Source organism: Natator depressus, chromosome 2, assembly GCF_965152275.1.
Source record: "Natator depressus isolate rNatDep1 chromosome 2, rNatDep2.hap1, whole genome shotgun sequence".
NCBI lineage: Eukaryota > Metazoa > Chordata > Testudines > Cheloniidae > Natator > Natator depressus.
Genome location: NC_134235.1, coordinates 127593744 through 127610492, shown reverse-complemented (window position 1 = coordinate 127610492; position 16749 = coordinate 127593744). Strand labels below are relative to the sequence as shown.

The following is a 16749-nucleotide window of genomic DNA, read 5'->3' as shown; positions in this document are numbered from 1 at the left end:
GCAGGACTATTAGTAGTAGTCGTATCTAGAACCTTGGTTTTCAACCTGTGGTCCCCAGATCCTTGGGAGTCCACAGACCATGTCTAAGATTTCCAAGGGGGTCCACACCTCCATTTGAAATTTTTTAGGGATTGCAAATGAAAAATTATTGTAAATCCAGTGATCTAGACCATTCCTGACAGGTTTTTGCCTAACCTGTTCTTAAAAACCTCCAAGGACAGAGATTCCACAATCTCCCTAGGTAATTTGTCCCAGTCCATAACTATCTTATATGCAGGGATTGAGTGTGTTCATTTGTGTGTCCTCCACCAGTAGTTCTGTGTAAGGAGCACAGATCTGGTCTGAAAAGCTTGGATTCAGGGCATTTAACACCTTGAAGTGCTATTTTAGGCATAGGCTAACACCTATCAGAATCTGAGTTACCTAGTCTACTGTGTAAGCAATAAAGCAGGTTCGATTACACTACTATTGTAGTGGGGCTTTATTCTGGGGAAGATAGGCAGTAGCATGGGCTGCCAATGACACTGTATAAGTAAGATGTCATGTAAAGAGCACTTGTGCTCAAACAGCAATGTCATGCTATGGAATCCATTTCTGTACAAATGTTGTATTATTTTTCAATGCTCCAGTCAGCCACAGGCTACATTATAATTATGTCTTCCTGTCTCATTTCTTAATTCTTCTTACTTAATCCCTCATAATAATTGAAGAAAGGTCCTTACCAGGTAGCTGCTGGTGCAGATTTAGTAATTTTATATATATATATATATATATATATATATATATGGAAATCAGTTCCTCATGAAAGGTATTTAATCAACACTGTTTCAGAGCAAAATTTGCATTTCAAACCAAACTGTAAGATATTTTTTCCCACTCCATAAGAAATATGTAGTAGTTAGCAGATTGCATGCTCGGATTCAAATTAATGGTCAGTGCTTTGGGATATTTTTCGACAAAGGTAGAAGCATAAAAGTTCTCTTTGTAAACAGCTGTACATTTTCAATGGCCTTTGTTAAACAATAAATGGAATTATGGTGACTCAAATTAATTCACAAGTAGAATCAGAGACATACTTTGTTACAGGATGAAAACTAACCTAGAAGTATAACAATACACAGCAATATTGCGATCAAAGCCCCTGTGCTGAGTCCAACTGGTAGGAAGATTGCTTCAACATTGCAGGATAGAATGGTACCGTCGGAATCGCATCTACAAACGTGGATAGTCATTGTGTTTGTGCTGCTCTGTACAGGATAGCTGCTGTCTTCTATCACAACTGGGAGGAAATACAAGTCTTGCTGCCTCCGGCTGTAGCCACTTCTCCTGGTTTCAATTCCAGCTGTGTTGTCTGCAAAACATGACAGTCCTCATAGGATTGTTTCTATGGTGCTTCACTTAACATTTAAAAGTTTGTATTTTGTTGAACAGCAGAAAGATAATCTGGCTTCCTGAATCAGTAGATTATATATGCTCTGTAAATCCCTTGGTTCATTATTACTGAAGCTGTCAAATTCAAATCAGATGCAGCCAAGGTTTTTTTTTTTTCAAGGCAACAACTAATCTTTGTTGTTTGTATTCATTTATCCTGCTGAGCTTGACAGCTAACATTTCAAAGCAGAAATGAAAAAGAATATATATTTCCTTTCCCCCCCCCCCCCCCCGTTACAGGTATTCCTTAGCAGGGGATTTCAATCTTTCCTTTCCTTTTCTTGCCATGGAATTTGGATCAGGTCCCCATTATGAATGTGTCTCACTTTAACCCTTTGGATTTGACAATGAGGCAGCTGGAGGAAGCACAATAGCCCCTCGACTTCTCCACCCCACTGAAAACAGACAATTAAAAAAAATTACAGGAATCAACTGAGCCCTTCGTGCCGTTAGTACATTTGCCACTAATCAGTGCCGAAACTGCACAGAGCTCCCGGGAGCAGAGTTTTGCCACTTCTTCCCAGCAGAAGCTGACTTACCACGGCTTTACGTGAATCAAACAAACTTGAGTAGAAAGGCAATGATGTGAAGATTAAAAGGATTAAATAGAGGCGAAAGGAAAAGCATGATTGGAAAGCAATTTACTATCAGGTCTGATTGGGGATAGCCTGCAGTGCTTATTCCCCTTTACCATCTCTCCCATGTGAATTACTGTCTAGTTCAGATCATTTGCTGCAACATTACAAGAGTTCACTTACTGGATGTTTTTTCCCTTCCCCCTTTGAATCCTGCCACTGAATATAAAGATTAAGAGCTACATCCAGCTCTCAGATACCTATGTTCAACAATCATTAAAGCTGGTAAGAGTTGAGTGCAAGTATCTATAGACCAGATTTCTTAAGCACCTAGATACTATTCTGATTAAAGCTGGTTGAACATTTTCCAACTGAACATCCTTCTGTCAGACAATGGTGTTTCATTGAAACTGAAACTTCCCACAGGAATGTGTCAGTTTGGACAACATTTTGTCATGGGGCGGTGGGGGGCAGGAGCTTTTTTGATAAGGTTTAAAAGTTCCATTTCTGACCAGAACATTTTGATTTCTTTAGTATCAACATGACAATCCATTAAGAAAATAATTTTATGTTGTATAGTAATGTCAAAATTGGGGGAAAAAAAAAAAGATTTCAATAGTCCCAAAATACTTCCCGCCCCCCCTCAAAAAAAAATCTTCATGGGTAATTTTTGAAGTTTTTTTTTTTTTTTCTAAATCAGAATGAAGACAAAGAATATAAAAATTCTGGAATTTACCACAAAACAGAAACTGTGGTTCCCACACAGATCGAATTCTGATGAGGTGCCTTACAGCTGGTCTGCACTTAAAAATGCCACAGCTGCACCGCTGCAGTAGCGCTGCTGTAGCACTTCTGTGTAGAAACTACATACCCTGATGGGAGGGATTCTCCTGTCAGTGTAGGTAATCCACCTCCAATGGGTGATAGCTAGGTCAACGGAAGAATTCTTACATTGACTTAGCGCTGTCTACAAGGGGACTTAAGTTGGCTCAACTATGTTGCTCAGAGGGTGTGGATTTTTCACACCCCCGACTAACATCGTTAAACCAAATAATTTTTTAATTGCAGACCAGGCCTTGTAAGAACAATAACAGACAGGTAGGATTTGGTCCTAGATTCAAATACCAATAGTTATGGGAAATTAGCATTAAAATGGGCCTAAAAAGGCTCTTTGGATGCATATGTATGCCTCTAGCACAGTGTTGACTATTCTAGTAACTTTTTATTTTACTGTGAGTCCTGCAGTGCTTGGTGGTTTTTTTTTTTTTTCCTTTCTTTTAAACCCAAACTCCTGGAATCAGGAGAATCCCAGCTTTCATTTAAAAATGTTTTAAAACCTCATAGTTGCAGAGAGAAGCTTAAAAACATGAAGTTACTTAAAATATTGGTGTTTTGTTTCTTTTAAAGCCTCATGATTTTATGCCATTTGTGATTTTTGGGAGCCTTAACTCCTAAGGTTTGAATGGTTGGGGCTGGCAAAACTGCTGCCATTGCAGTTGCTAGGAGCAGTACACGTCTTTAAGAGCAGAATCTGGTAGACTACTTTGGTGTGGTTTTTCCTCAGCCTCTGGTCCCCCTGATTTCTTCCCCTGCCCCCCCAAAGGAGAAAATCAATGTTATGAAACAAACTCTTTCATGCTTCCTTTCCCTTCTGTGCCTTCCTTCTTCATGTCACGGCTGAACTTGAGGTAGAACTGGATGCAGTTTTTTTCATGACAAAGTGTTGATTTCTTGAAAGCAAAGCTTCTTGTGGGAATGTAACAGTATTAATGAAATAGGTTTCTCAAACCCAGGATGGAATTTCTGGAGAGAGAGAGAGAGCCATCCCAGAACAGCCAATAGCCCAGTGGTAAAGGCACTCACCTGGGATGTGAGAGACACTGATTCAGGCTATTTTGGGGTACCTCCCTCTTTTTTTTTTTTTGTATGGAAAACAATTGAAAGGTCTCAGTTTTGTCATGATGTACAATGGGAAAAATTCTGACATCTTGAAAAAATGTTCAGGGCAGTAAATAGAGCTGGTAAATAGAATAAATTCACTTGAGGTATTCCTCCTACATTCTACTTCACCTCATTCCTTCAACCCCCTACCTTCCTATTTCTGGGCTTCTCTCACTCTATCATCAGCTTCTTATTTTTCACCTTCTATCAGCAAAAAGGATTCACTGGCCGACTATGTAGGGGAAACAGTGAACGTGATTGTGTAACAAGTGCTATCAAATGCACTAAGTAAATTAAATGAAAAAAGAAGAAATGTGAAAATCTTTGTGTAAAACTTCACTGTGCATGAGTCATTAATCATAATGCACTCACAAAAATGGGCTATTGCATGTAAACGCTGATGCTGTGTAGTTCTCTTTGGCTTTGACAACAAAATACAAACCCTGGTACAGATTAGTTGGCCCTTTTTTGATTCATTCATTGTTCATGAACAATTAAGGCAATAGATTATGTAAATATAAAACTGTCAGGGATTATTTACATACTGTATTACATTTAAGTATTCAATAATATTAAAATATTCTGTTTACAAAATATGTAAATCATTTACACAGATTAACAAATTTTAAGGCCTAAAGGGACTATTAGATCATCTAGTCTGACCTCCTATATACCACAGATCCTTACATTTCACCCAGTCACCTCATTGAGCTCAGTAGCTCATATTTGGCTAAAGTATATCTTCTGGAAAGGCACCCAGTCTTGATCTGAAGTCATCAAGAGCTGATGTATCCACCACTTCCCTTGGTAATGTGAGTAAACAACTTACTCCTGTAGTCTTGGACTGTGAAATTTGGTTTGGTGGACGCCTCAGGTGACAGTCTAAAGGAAAACCTTTGCCCAGCAGGGGACAAATCTTTGTCCGCAGCACTGACAGTCTGAATTACCTGAAATGAGATTGAAATAGAATTTGAGGTCAGTTCACTCTTTTAAAAGAAACAGCTTTGCAAGAACCTTAATGTAGTCATCAAATGAAACAACAGAAATGGACATTTAAGCAATAAGACACGACAGAGTCTGTTTCCTGCTGGAATAAAGTGCCATTCCTCTGTGTTGTAAGGTAAGAGGATGAACTCAGAATGCCACATTCTCTGGTGTAGTGGTGTATCCAAGCAACTCACACTGTGAACTGTCTGAATGAGATTATAAAATCATCCCATGAAAATAATAATGGAAACAAATAAATATTTTGTAACTTGTACCTAAAAAGCATAGTGATGGGCACAGGAAAGATATAGATATTTTCTTGCCAAGTAGTAATACCATACTATATAGTTCACATTAAGGAAAAAACATGTGATAATTAGGATGAAATAAATAAGAATTTAAAAATAGAGACAGGTTTAAATCAAAACTCCAGATCTAAATGCCTTTCACAAACTCTGTGGAACTTTGGCTCCCCATAGGCTCTTGCTATAATTGGTTTAGAGGGAATGGCCAAGAGTCTGTCTCAGAAGACCTCTTTTGTATACAAATGGAGAAAGGGAAGCATCAGAGCAAAAGCGCAGTGCAAAAGCCAGAGATGCAATAGTTTAGGAGTACGTGTGGGACTCTGACTTTATTTACACGTACATCTTGCACTGTTTTTAAAGCTGATTTAGTAAAACTGGTACAAACCCCTTTGTGGATGCTCTTAAGTCAGTTTGCACCAGCTTCGTTGATTACCAACTTAATACCAAACTTATGTAAAATGCTTTTTATCAGCAGCTTTCGTAGCTCTTTACAAAGGAGGTTAGTACCATGTCCCCATTTTAAACATGGGGAAATTGGGGCACGGACAGGTGACATGACCTGCCCAAGGTCACAAAGCAGGCCAGTGGAAAGAGCCGAGACTAGAACCTAGGTCTCCTGAGTCCCTGGTCCAGTACTTTATCCACTAAGCTCCATAAAAGCATTGTGTACACTGATGTATGTATGCCTTTATAGGGGATTCCATTGGTTTTAAAAAAGAAAACTCTTTAGTGAAAGAACTACAATTTTCATATGTAGACACTGTCTTAATATTGGTACCTGTTCAAGCTTTGCAATGCTCACCTGAACGAAAATTTGTAAGATTTTCCCATCCCTAGTATCATTGATTAGATAACACACTGATAGGTGCTTTATAAATATCATATATTAATTATACCAGTAAAATAAGACAGATTAGTAGACAGAGGTACATGCAGACCATAGATGCACACTGATTACTACAGCACCTCACTGAAACTGGTTGATACACAATACTCCTTTAGTGGTAAATTTTGAGCCCTCCCAGCTTTCCTCCCAAAATAAAAACAAATGGCCTGGCACTGAAGTTGAGATGAAGTACAACAACTGAAAAACTGCCACCACCTAAATATAGATGTGGGTTAGCTCCCTGCCTTCTCAATGGAGCCAACAATTTTTGTCAATCAATTTTTATATATTCATGTGTTTTGAAATCGCAGACAAAACTGTCACTTAAAAAAATGAGTATGATGGTTACATAGACAGGTGTGTTTTGCTTTTCGTTTGTCACTGATTATAGAGCAGGCAAAATCATTCTAATTCTATAGCTGATAACCAATGTTCCCTCTAATTTTTTCCACCCATGTGCGGAATTAATTTTGTTATGTGCATCAGTATGGAGGTAATGTGCGGATGTGCGCCACCAGTAGAAACAAAAAACCTAGATACAATATATATTTTTTAAAAGTTAACATAGGGATAATTACTCCAGCCAGGACAGGTTAGGCATTTTTGAACTCACTACTCAAAGAATTAAATTTAAGCATAAGAGAGAAATCAAAATTATGAAATGTGTAGACCAGCCAAAAAAACAAAATAGCACTTTGAAAGAATAAAATTACAGAGACTATATGACAGGTTTCAGAGTAGCAGCTGTGTTAGTCTGTATCTGCAAAAAGAAAAGGAGTACTTGTGGCACCTTCGAGACTAACCAATTTATTTGAGCATAAGCTTTTGTGAGCTACAGCTATATGTGCATTGCAGGAAGTATCAAGAAGTAACAACAAGTTATAATAATACAAGTATGTGTTGGGAGGTGAGTGTGAAAGTGTGTGTGTGTGAGATAGAGAGAGACACACACACACATACCTCTCTCCCCTCCGCAGCCCCCAGACTGGGGGAGAGGAGTCTCTCCCCGGCTGCCACAGCCCCAGGACTGGGGCTGGGGGAGAGAGGTGTCTCTCCTGTCCCAGCCACAGCCCTGGCCAGGCCTGGGGAGAGCGCCGTGTCTCCCATCCCTGTCACAGCCCCGGCTGGAACTGGGGCTGCAGGAGAGAGGCGTCTCTCCCTCCCCCTATCCCAGCATGCCCCAAGCTCATCCAAACCCCCATCACCTCACCCCACTGCCCCCACCCTCCACATTCTTCATGCTCACCTGTGTGTGTGCCTGCGCGGCTGGTTTGCAGCCCTTGATGGGCTCATGTGCGGTCACAAAGGCGCACACCTTAGAGGGAACACAGCTGATAACTGAAGTAATCAAACTGTTAAAGCTGCAAGCCCGGTTTGCTTGAGGCAAAATTTTGATACAGTACAAAAGATGTTATGGCCTAGGGTTTTGCAGACCTTTGACCATTCAGCACTTAAACAGGATCACATAGCAAAGAATTGTGGACCAAATTCTGATGCTTCAGTCAGTTGAGAAACATCTTACCCTGCGTATTCTACTATTGACTTAAATGGATCACTTGTGGAGTAAGGTGCTGTTCAGCTGTGTGAGGGTATCACAATCGGATCCTGAGTGTAATGTATATATTTCAGCCTGCTGATTTGGGGTGAAAATATCTCTGCTTTGTTGAGACTTCTTCCCAGGGAAGGAACATATGGATAAAGACACCTGACCAAGTATCATCTAATTGTTTCCTTGAGCCCACCCCCTCTGTTTTATCCATCTGTTGTCTATAGTCTTATGCTTAACCCTAAGCTCCTTGGTGTAGGAATTGTCTCTGTTATATGCTTGTACAGTGCCTACAGTGGGGCACTGGCCCCTAGGTGCTACCATACAACAAATAAATAGTACCAGTAACAGAAAATGTGATGGGCAATAATAAGAATTTTCAAAGGCCATTGCTTGTTTTCATTGGGAACACATAGCTAATTTTCAAAAGGATTACAAGCTGATACTATCAACGCTTTCTAGGGGATTTGGATGCTGAATCTTTGGTGCTCAAATCCCTTATGCAGCTTTGAAAAATCTCATCCACAATTTTTTATTTTTAAGTGTGTCCCATGAACAATACATTTTTGTTTTTCGAAACTGGCTTTTACTTTTATAAAATAATAATAACGTTAAAAGGAAACCAAAATATCAAAATACCTGTCCTGGTTTTGCGTTTTCACATACAGATGTCTCATATGGCACTGAAATTTCTGGAGGAAATTCGTTGACATCTAAGACATTTATTATAACATTGACCTTGCTGGTTAGTAATGGATTACCTATTAAAAAAAATTGACAGGAAAAATTAGGAAATACTATTTCTGTATGTCCCCCACAACAACGCTCATTATCTTCCAGATACACAGCTTTTACACTCGTGCAACTCCTTGACTTCAATGCACTTAGTTTTCATTCTCACCAGTGTGAGTTCAGACTCGATTCAAGGGCTTTATTGTTTTGGGCCAGATCCTGATTACCTTATTTACACTGAGTAGTATCTTCCTATTCATGGAGTAAGGTAACTACTCAATACAAGTAAGGGTATCTGAAATTGACCCTTCAGATGGAAATTATAAGTGCATACTTTTCTTAGATCACTTTAAAAGAATTCTCCTGCTAATCCTTTCCCATGATTTAAAACTATTCATTTTTTCTAATGATGAAACACAAAAAATCCATAAACTTAATACTTACAATCCGCTATACATCTTCAAGATGCTGTACAAATGGTAATTAATTAGGAAAGTAAATAGATACACGCATAGTATGGATGGGGAATATGAGCGAGAAGGGTTCAGTGACTTGTCAAAAAGCTACAGAGTGAGCCCATGACAGAGTCAGTCGTGGAACTCAGGTGTCTCTGGATTATAACATTGGTTAGTCCACTAAACTATGCTGCAACAATTATCCATTTTCTGTACAGGTAACACATACATATGTGCACAAAATAAATGTTTAAAAAGAGTATGCATCATGTTAATAGGCAAGGACCTTCCAGCTCTCCCAAATTGCTGTGTTCTAGAGATATTACTGGTATGTTGTTTATAGAATTATGTGCAAATTCAGCAGGAACAATTCCACTATGCAAAATTCTCCACATTACACTGGGCTAACCCTAGGGATTCAAAAGCAATTGTGTTAGAAAATCAAAGGATAATTTCATCCCTCAGGATTGAAAATATGCAGGCTTCTATGCAGTTGTAGTTAACCATAAAAAAAAAAAAAAAAGTTTGTGAGCTGTGAGTCATGCCTGGCAGAGCCACAACAATGTGGGATAAGAAATATAAGAACTGTCCTAAGCCTTCACCCATTTTTAGAACCAAGTTTACATGGAACCTTTCAGAAGTGCTGAATTGTTTGGATTACTTGCTTATTTTATATTTTTTGCACAAGCCACTGCAAGCCTGGGATCTGTGACCAGCACAGCCAACAGTGGGGGTGGAGAATATAATAATTTGCTGTGTGTATAGGCTAGCAATATACAAGTCCCCACCTCCAGACCAACATAGAAGCATGGTGGGAATTATACCTCTGAGAGGCACAATTTTTTTCCTGTCCAGTGGCACATCTGGATGCTACCTCTTACAAAGCCACAATCTAGACTTGAATGATTTCCAAATCAAATTCGTTAAGTTGCAAAACCAAGCAACAAAAGAATATAAACTGTGTTATTTCTTCTTGTGAATCAACACTAATACAAATATTTTGCAAGTCAAATTCTGTTCCTTTGCAACCCCATTTCCTTCACATTCATCCTCAGCTACACCTGTGCAACCTCGCTGAAGCCAAATGGGTTTAACAGAGGACAGAATTTGGCCCTGCAGTTGGAAATTAAGTGACAGTTCTGTTGATAGACAATCTAAAATAAATTCTACACCGCTCTCTCAAGGTTGAATTGTCTCTGTAGTGCTAAAAAAGTAAAAATGTAGCAAAAGTTTATTTTAGTCACTAAAGAAAGTATCAGCGATTCTGAATACACAGCAGCAAAGAGTCCTGTGGCACCTTATAGACTAACAGATGTATTGGAGCATAAGCTTTCATGGGTGAATACCCACTTCGTCGGATGCATGTAGTGGAAATTTCCAGAGGCAGCTATAAATATGCAAGCAAGAATCAGGCTAGGGATAATGAGGTTAGTTCAATCAGGGAGGATGAGGCCCTCTTCTAGCAGTTGAGGTGTGAACACCAGGGGAGGAGAAACTGCTTTTGTAGTTGGCTAGCCGTTCACAGTCTTTGTTTAATCCTGAGCTGATGGTGTCAAATTTGCAAATGAACTGAAGCTCAGCAGTTTCTCTTTGAAGTCTGGTCCTGAAGTTTTTTTGCTGCAGGATGGCTACCTTTAAATCTGCTAGTGTGTGTCCAGGGAGGCTGAAGTGTTCTCCTACAGGTTTTTGTATATTGCCATTCCTAATATCTGATTTGTGTCCATTTATCCTTTTACGTAGGGACTGTCCAGTTTGGCCGAAGTACATAGCAGAGGGGCATTGCTGGCAGATGATGGCGTACATTACATTGGTGGACATGCAGGTGAATGAACCGGTGACGGTGGTCAAGTAAGGAGGTGTTGTTTTCATAGCTTCACTTTCAACAGCACCTCATTTTAAAAATCTTGCCCATGCAGCAGTCCTCTCTGGAAGGAAAATTGTATATTCATACAGAATAACTCAGTCATACATGATTCTTTGAGTCTATTATTAGTTCATTTTAGGGAAAGCAATGAAGATCATTCTGGATTGTATTAGCAGGAGTGTTATAAGCAAGACATGAGAAGTAATTCTTCTGCTCTACTCCACACTGATTAGGCCTCAACTGGAGTATTGTGTCCAGTTCTGGGAGCTACTTTTCAGGAAGGATGTGGAGAAATTGGAGAGAGTCCAGGGAAGAGTGACAAAAATGATTAAAGGTCTAGAAAACATGACCTATGAGGGAAGATTGAAAAAATTGGGTTTCTTTAGTCTGGAAAAGAGAAGACTGGGGAGGGACATAACAGTTTTCAAGTACGTAAAAGGTTGTTACAAGGAGGAGAAAGAAAATTTGTTTTTTCTTAACCTCTGAGGATAGGACAAGAAGCAATGGGCTTAAATTGCAGCAAGGGAGGTTTAGGTTGGACATTAGGAATAAGTTCCTGTAAGGGTGGTTAAGCACTGGAATAAATTGCCTAGGGAGGTTGTGGAATCTCCATCATTGGATATTTTTAAGAGCAGGTTAAACAAACACCTATCAGGAATGATCTAGATAATACTTAGTCCTGCCATGAGTACAGGGGACTGAACTAGATGACCTCTCAAGGTTCCTTCCAGTTCTATGATTATATGAAAGATAGCTGCAGAAGAAGTTCTGAACCTAAATTGTAGATGAAGATGACAGTATGAGGGCACAGTCATCACTGTCAGTTCCTTTGTATCATTAAAAATATAATAAAATACTTTGCTAATAATGCATTAGTTGTGAATGATGTATGTTCTTGCAAGTGTCTTGTAAATGGAAGCAGCTGACTAGTTAAATTGTTTAAAATCTTGGTAGTTCCTATTAAAGTAGTAATCTCTCTATATATCACATCGATTTGAATTTTCTTTTGGAAGTGTTTCATATGAAAGCTTATTTTCATTTTGTTTTCAGCTTCTGCAGCACAGTGTAGAAATTACAGGGGGGAAATTTTTAAAAAAGAAAAGTTAAGAAGGGATTCAAGTGACTGCCATAAAAATCAATGGGAGTGGTTTGGTTGTGGTTTTTTTATTAATTCCTGTGCACCACTTTGAAAACATACCCGTTTTGGCCTGTCACTGATAATCATGAAAGATAATAGAAGGGGCCAGATTCCTCTATCCTTACTCATGTAGGCTAATACCTTACAATAGCGCTGCCTCAACCTAGCTATAATCATAAGAATAATAGTGGGGCTACCAGACTTTGTTACTATAAACAATAATAATAAATAGAAATTTCTCTAGAATTTTCTCTTGCTCTTGTCTTTCAATCTATTTCCTTTTAAAAATTATAACCTGAGGTGTTCTTGTGCTAATAATAGAATTATATGAGTCATAGCCAGCATTATCAGCTTGTAAGGAAAGTCTGCATTATTCATCTATATCTGCATTTGGGTTTATATATTGCCTGCCACTATCTTTAGCAATTTGAGTTGCATTGTACTTGTGCTATTACTAGAAAGTAACTTGATCTCTTGAGGACTACACAATCACTTCTAGTCAAGCTTAGTTGCGGTGGAAGAAAGGTAAGATAAGCATCATCACTGATTTTAAATACAGCCCTTCTTGAAGCCACAGATGCGCAATGGAAAACAATAAGGACTGTGTCCCAGGGATGAGACAGGCGTAGTTGATCCACAGAAACTTGTCCATGACTTGACATTATTTTCCATGCAAAGTAGCATGGTGGCAAAGCTCTTTGAGCTGCTGGGGGCTAAGATGGTGGGCAGTATTTAAGTGGTTAAACATAAGAAGCACATCACTTAGTCAATTGAAAAAAGGCCTTAGGAGCCAGCCAGAAATGGGATTTTTTCTAAATTGAGGGGAACAATCTTAATATTTGTTTTCGTTCATTTCACAAATGTAGATTATTGTACGAGAGGAGAAAACTCTAGACAGCAGAGAAAAGTATTAACTTTTGTGATCCATTGTGCCTATGCTGATTTGGGGACCTAAATATAAGTGATGTGACATTTTCTGAAGAATTGAGCACAATCAAATCCCAGTGAAGTCAGTAGGAACTGCAGGTGCTTGGACAATGGTGGTACAAACTCCTGGATCTTGTCTATAATCTCTACTCTTGGAGCTGCACTTATTGGGTAACTATGGGTTGGAAAATTCCTAATGAAGACAAGAGAAGGATGATTTGTGGTTACGGCACTGGGTGGGGAGCTGGGACATCTGAGTTTACTTCCTGGCTATAGATCTCTTCTGTGACCTTGGGCAATTCACTTCACCTGTGCCTTAGACCATAATCTGTAAAATAAAACATGTGGAGAATTGGGGCCCTAGAGATTGCTTTTGGAAATTCGGGCCTTTAGCTATTAAATTCATACCTTGTATACTCGAATTGTATGTATATCACTTCATAAATACACACATGGTTAGGCTTTTTTTTTTAATAGGCTAGAACTGAGGGCTATATACAATTACTTGAATGGATGAGAAAGTTAACCAAATCATTCTCCCTCATCTTGGGAGAATTAAAATTAAAATGTCGATTTTTGTATGTGCTAATTTTCAAAAGTTATTTAAATTTTGTTTTGCTGGGGAGGCTTGGAATGGGGAACATATGAGATTATTTCATCAAAATTGCAAAAGGTAATTGGAAAAAAAAGATAAGTGAACATTTTTTGCTCATGGCTACGATAATTCACAAGAAATATAAAACCTCAAGCTTCAGGACACAGGACAACCTCCAATTGACAGGGTTAAGAAAGAAACTTTCTTGATGGGCTGGTTATTCTATAATTGTCCATTATGAGGTATTTTTCACCTTCCTCTGAAGCAGCTGGTAATGGCTACTTTCAAAGACAGGACACTGGGTTAAATGGACCATTAATCTGATCAGGTGTAACCATTCCACTGTGCCTACATCAGTACTGAGTAACTGCCATAATGTTCAGTTTTAAAGCAGGAACTCGTCTAAATAATTAAATTATCTTTCTCTGTCTTTTTCAATGGTCCCCTCACTCCTTCTCCCTGACAAAGGCAGTGAATATGATAAAGTATTTAAAATGTTTCCATGGCAGGGAAATTCAGAAATTTGCCCTTTTCCCCTCCTCTACTACTACTTAGCATTTCTGAAATCCCAGCATTTCCCTCTGTTACCTCTGAGTCAGACAGACCTGTATGAAGCTTTGACAGGTAATATGTCTTCATTCTCCGAAGTATCTCCAATTATAGGTGTACTGTATGTATAACATTTATTTTTTATGAGATGAATAACATTTAAAGCACAAATATTAAGGTATATGGGAATATGAATTTCAAGTGTATGGGAGGTATAGGTTTACTAAGTTGGCTAATGGTCAGAATTGGGAATTTCATAATGTGGGCTACATGCAACAACTCTAACATAAGCACTATATTACTATAACTGTATTTCCCTTTATATGCCATGTTGGTACACAGATAAGTGAACCTGGTTTTTTTGGCTTGTTTTTTTAATTACTCTGGAGTCTGGGAGAATAATAAATGGATTCACAATGAGTTTGCTAGACCAAATGCCTTATTTCAGGACAAGTTTGCAAATCGAATATGCTCATTACTAACCAATACATCTAAATATTTAAGCTTTGCTTAAGCACAGCCTATTAAGAGACCTCCATTTCTGCAACACCATTTCTTTCAACTTATCTGAAATCAGATTACAATTCTGCTGGCCTATTTTTTCTAAGTCACTCAAGAAAATGTGCTTCCCCCCTACAAAGGTAAGGTCAGAAGTCACAGGTTTAGTGTATACACATAATGAGATGACTCCTTCAGTTTAAGTGCATAGGCACTTTATTTTATTTACTGTTCTATCTTCAGCCTTTAGGGATATTCCTCTGGCTCAGTTTGGGATAACTACAACTGAGATTTTTTTTTCAGCTGGAGTAAGTTTTCATAATATATGTATTTCTCTCTAAAGTCCTCCCTTCTATGTTATTAGTATGTATTGTTTATTGAGTACTCATTGCTGAATAATGCATAAGGGAAAACATGGTCCCTGCCTCTGTAACTTACATTCTAAAACAGATAAATGATACAGTACTATCATAAAGTGCACCAGGAGTCCAGATCCACAGCCTATTGAAGTCAATGGGGATTGGGGATTGGTCCTGCTTTGAGCAGGGGGTTGGACTAGATGACCTCCTGAGGTCCCTTCCAACCCTGATATTCTATGATTCTATGAATGGAAAGACTTCTGTGGATCAGATGCAGATGATAGAACAACAGGTTTTTTCCAAAGGATGAAACAAACCTAGGAGAATTAACTTTGACAGGGAAAGATGTGTGCTATACAGAAGGATGTGAATGAAGAGGGGGATGATTGCTTGATGCCCCATGAGAAGGAGGGAGTTCCCAATATGGGGGGAGACTAAAAGAAGGCACAGAGAGGAGCATGGGAGAAGACAACCAGGGGAGTGACTAGGCAGGGGGGCTTGGCCAGATTGAGAGGAGAGATGGATCAGGCAGGTGAATTCATACAGAGCCTTCCATTACTGGTATCACCTCAACCTTAACTCCATTCTAATATAGTTTTTTGTTTGGGAATTAAAATAACCATTATACTCTTCCACACAAAGAGGAAAGGTATGCTTTCTCCTTGACCGTCCTCAACTCAATCTTATTAAGTAAATAACAAAACAAAGAACAAGACGAAGGTCTCCATGTGAGAACACCAACTCTCTCTCTCCGCTGTAGCGCCCAAAGACAAAATGGCAGCTATCTCTGCATCAAGGAGGTACTTTTCTCCATTTAAAAGTTTAGTACACATACAAGACACAAACTACAGTAGTTACAGCACAGTTATCAATCATTTAATCACAGTAGTCCCAGTAAAATGCAGGTTCTAATATCATCCTTTAAACCCAACCACTTTCTGATAACGGAATTTCCATTGAATTCAGTGGGAACTGTGCTTACATAAGGAGTACAGGGTCAAACCTGATTATATGTGAGTATTTGAATACGATACTTAGCCTTGCCAAACCGATACATTGTATGCATCCTTAAATCATTTCATTCTAATAAACATTTTATTTTTGATCATTGTATTCTGAGAGACACTACTTTAGCATCTTAATTCAATTCATGCCATACTTACTAACTTTACTTGCAATTATAGAGAAATTGTACTGTGCGGTGCTTTCTCTGTCCAGTATTTCATTAGTTGCAATGGTTCCTTCAGATCCATCTATTGTAAAGTAGCTGTCTGAATCACTCTTCCGATCTATGAAGTACCTGCATATGAAGAAAGTAGATGCAAATGTGCAATGATCATACATATATCATACTGGCAGCCAGGCTAGCTTGACATATTTTGGTTTTTTTCCCTCTCTCTCTGTAAACAATGATTTCTTTATTTCATTATTTCCCATTTCCCCTTTACTTTGAAAGATTTAGTACTACTAAAGTTCGTATCATTTTAAGCCCTTGATACCTACAAATTTATCACATGCTACCCAGCTTCAATGACCACTGATCACTACCACAAATCACCTGAAAGTACTAGAGAGACTTGTAGGGGAAAAGAAAGAAGGGATGCGAAACAGCATCAAAAGGCTGGATTCTCTAATCAGATATTGTCACTTTGTACCATCTGGAGGCACAAAAATGCCAGAAACTGGCAGCAACTGGCCTGGAGTAAACTCCCCTGCTGGAGATGAACTCCTTGAAGGCATGAGTGTACTGACTCCAGATTGGGTGCCTATCAGTACCCTCGTTCCTGGCTTAGTTGGCATGTCAGGGGCAGAAGGGGTTTATGTTGGGGGGAGACAGTGGTGAGAAGTGGGTGTGATATAACTCTACTGCACTACATCTATCCTCCACTGGTGTAGAGCCCATCATGGACCCCGTATCAATATATCAAATTAGAGTGGCCCATAAGCAGCCCTGACTTTTG

The 16749-nt window shown here is 38.9% G+C and overlaps 1 protein-coding gene across 3 annotated transcripts in view; it reads right to left on the bottom strand.

Moving 5' to 3' along the window:
* CDH12 (cadherin 12) overlaps positions 1-16749 on the bottom strand; it is an 822829-nt gene that overhangs the window by 3143 nt on the left and 802937 nt on the right. For all 3 annotated transcript variants that reach the window (XM_074944993.1, XM_074944992.1, XM_074944994.1), the window contains 4 exons: positions 15952-16088; positions 8311-8432; positions 4777-4894; positions 1100-1351 (listed from right to left, as the gene is read on the bottom strand). In XM_074944993.1, coding sequence (XP_074801094.1) covers positions 1100-1351; positions 4777-4894; positions 8311-8432; positions 15952-16088 — 629 coding nt within the window. The remainder of the gene's footprint in view (positions 1-1099; positions 1352-4776; positions 4895-8310; positions 8433-15951; positions 16089-16749) is intronic.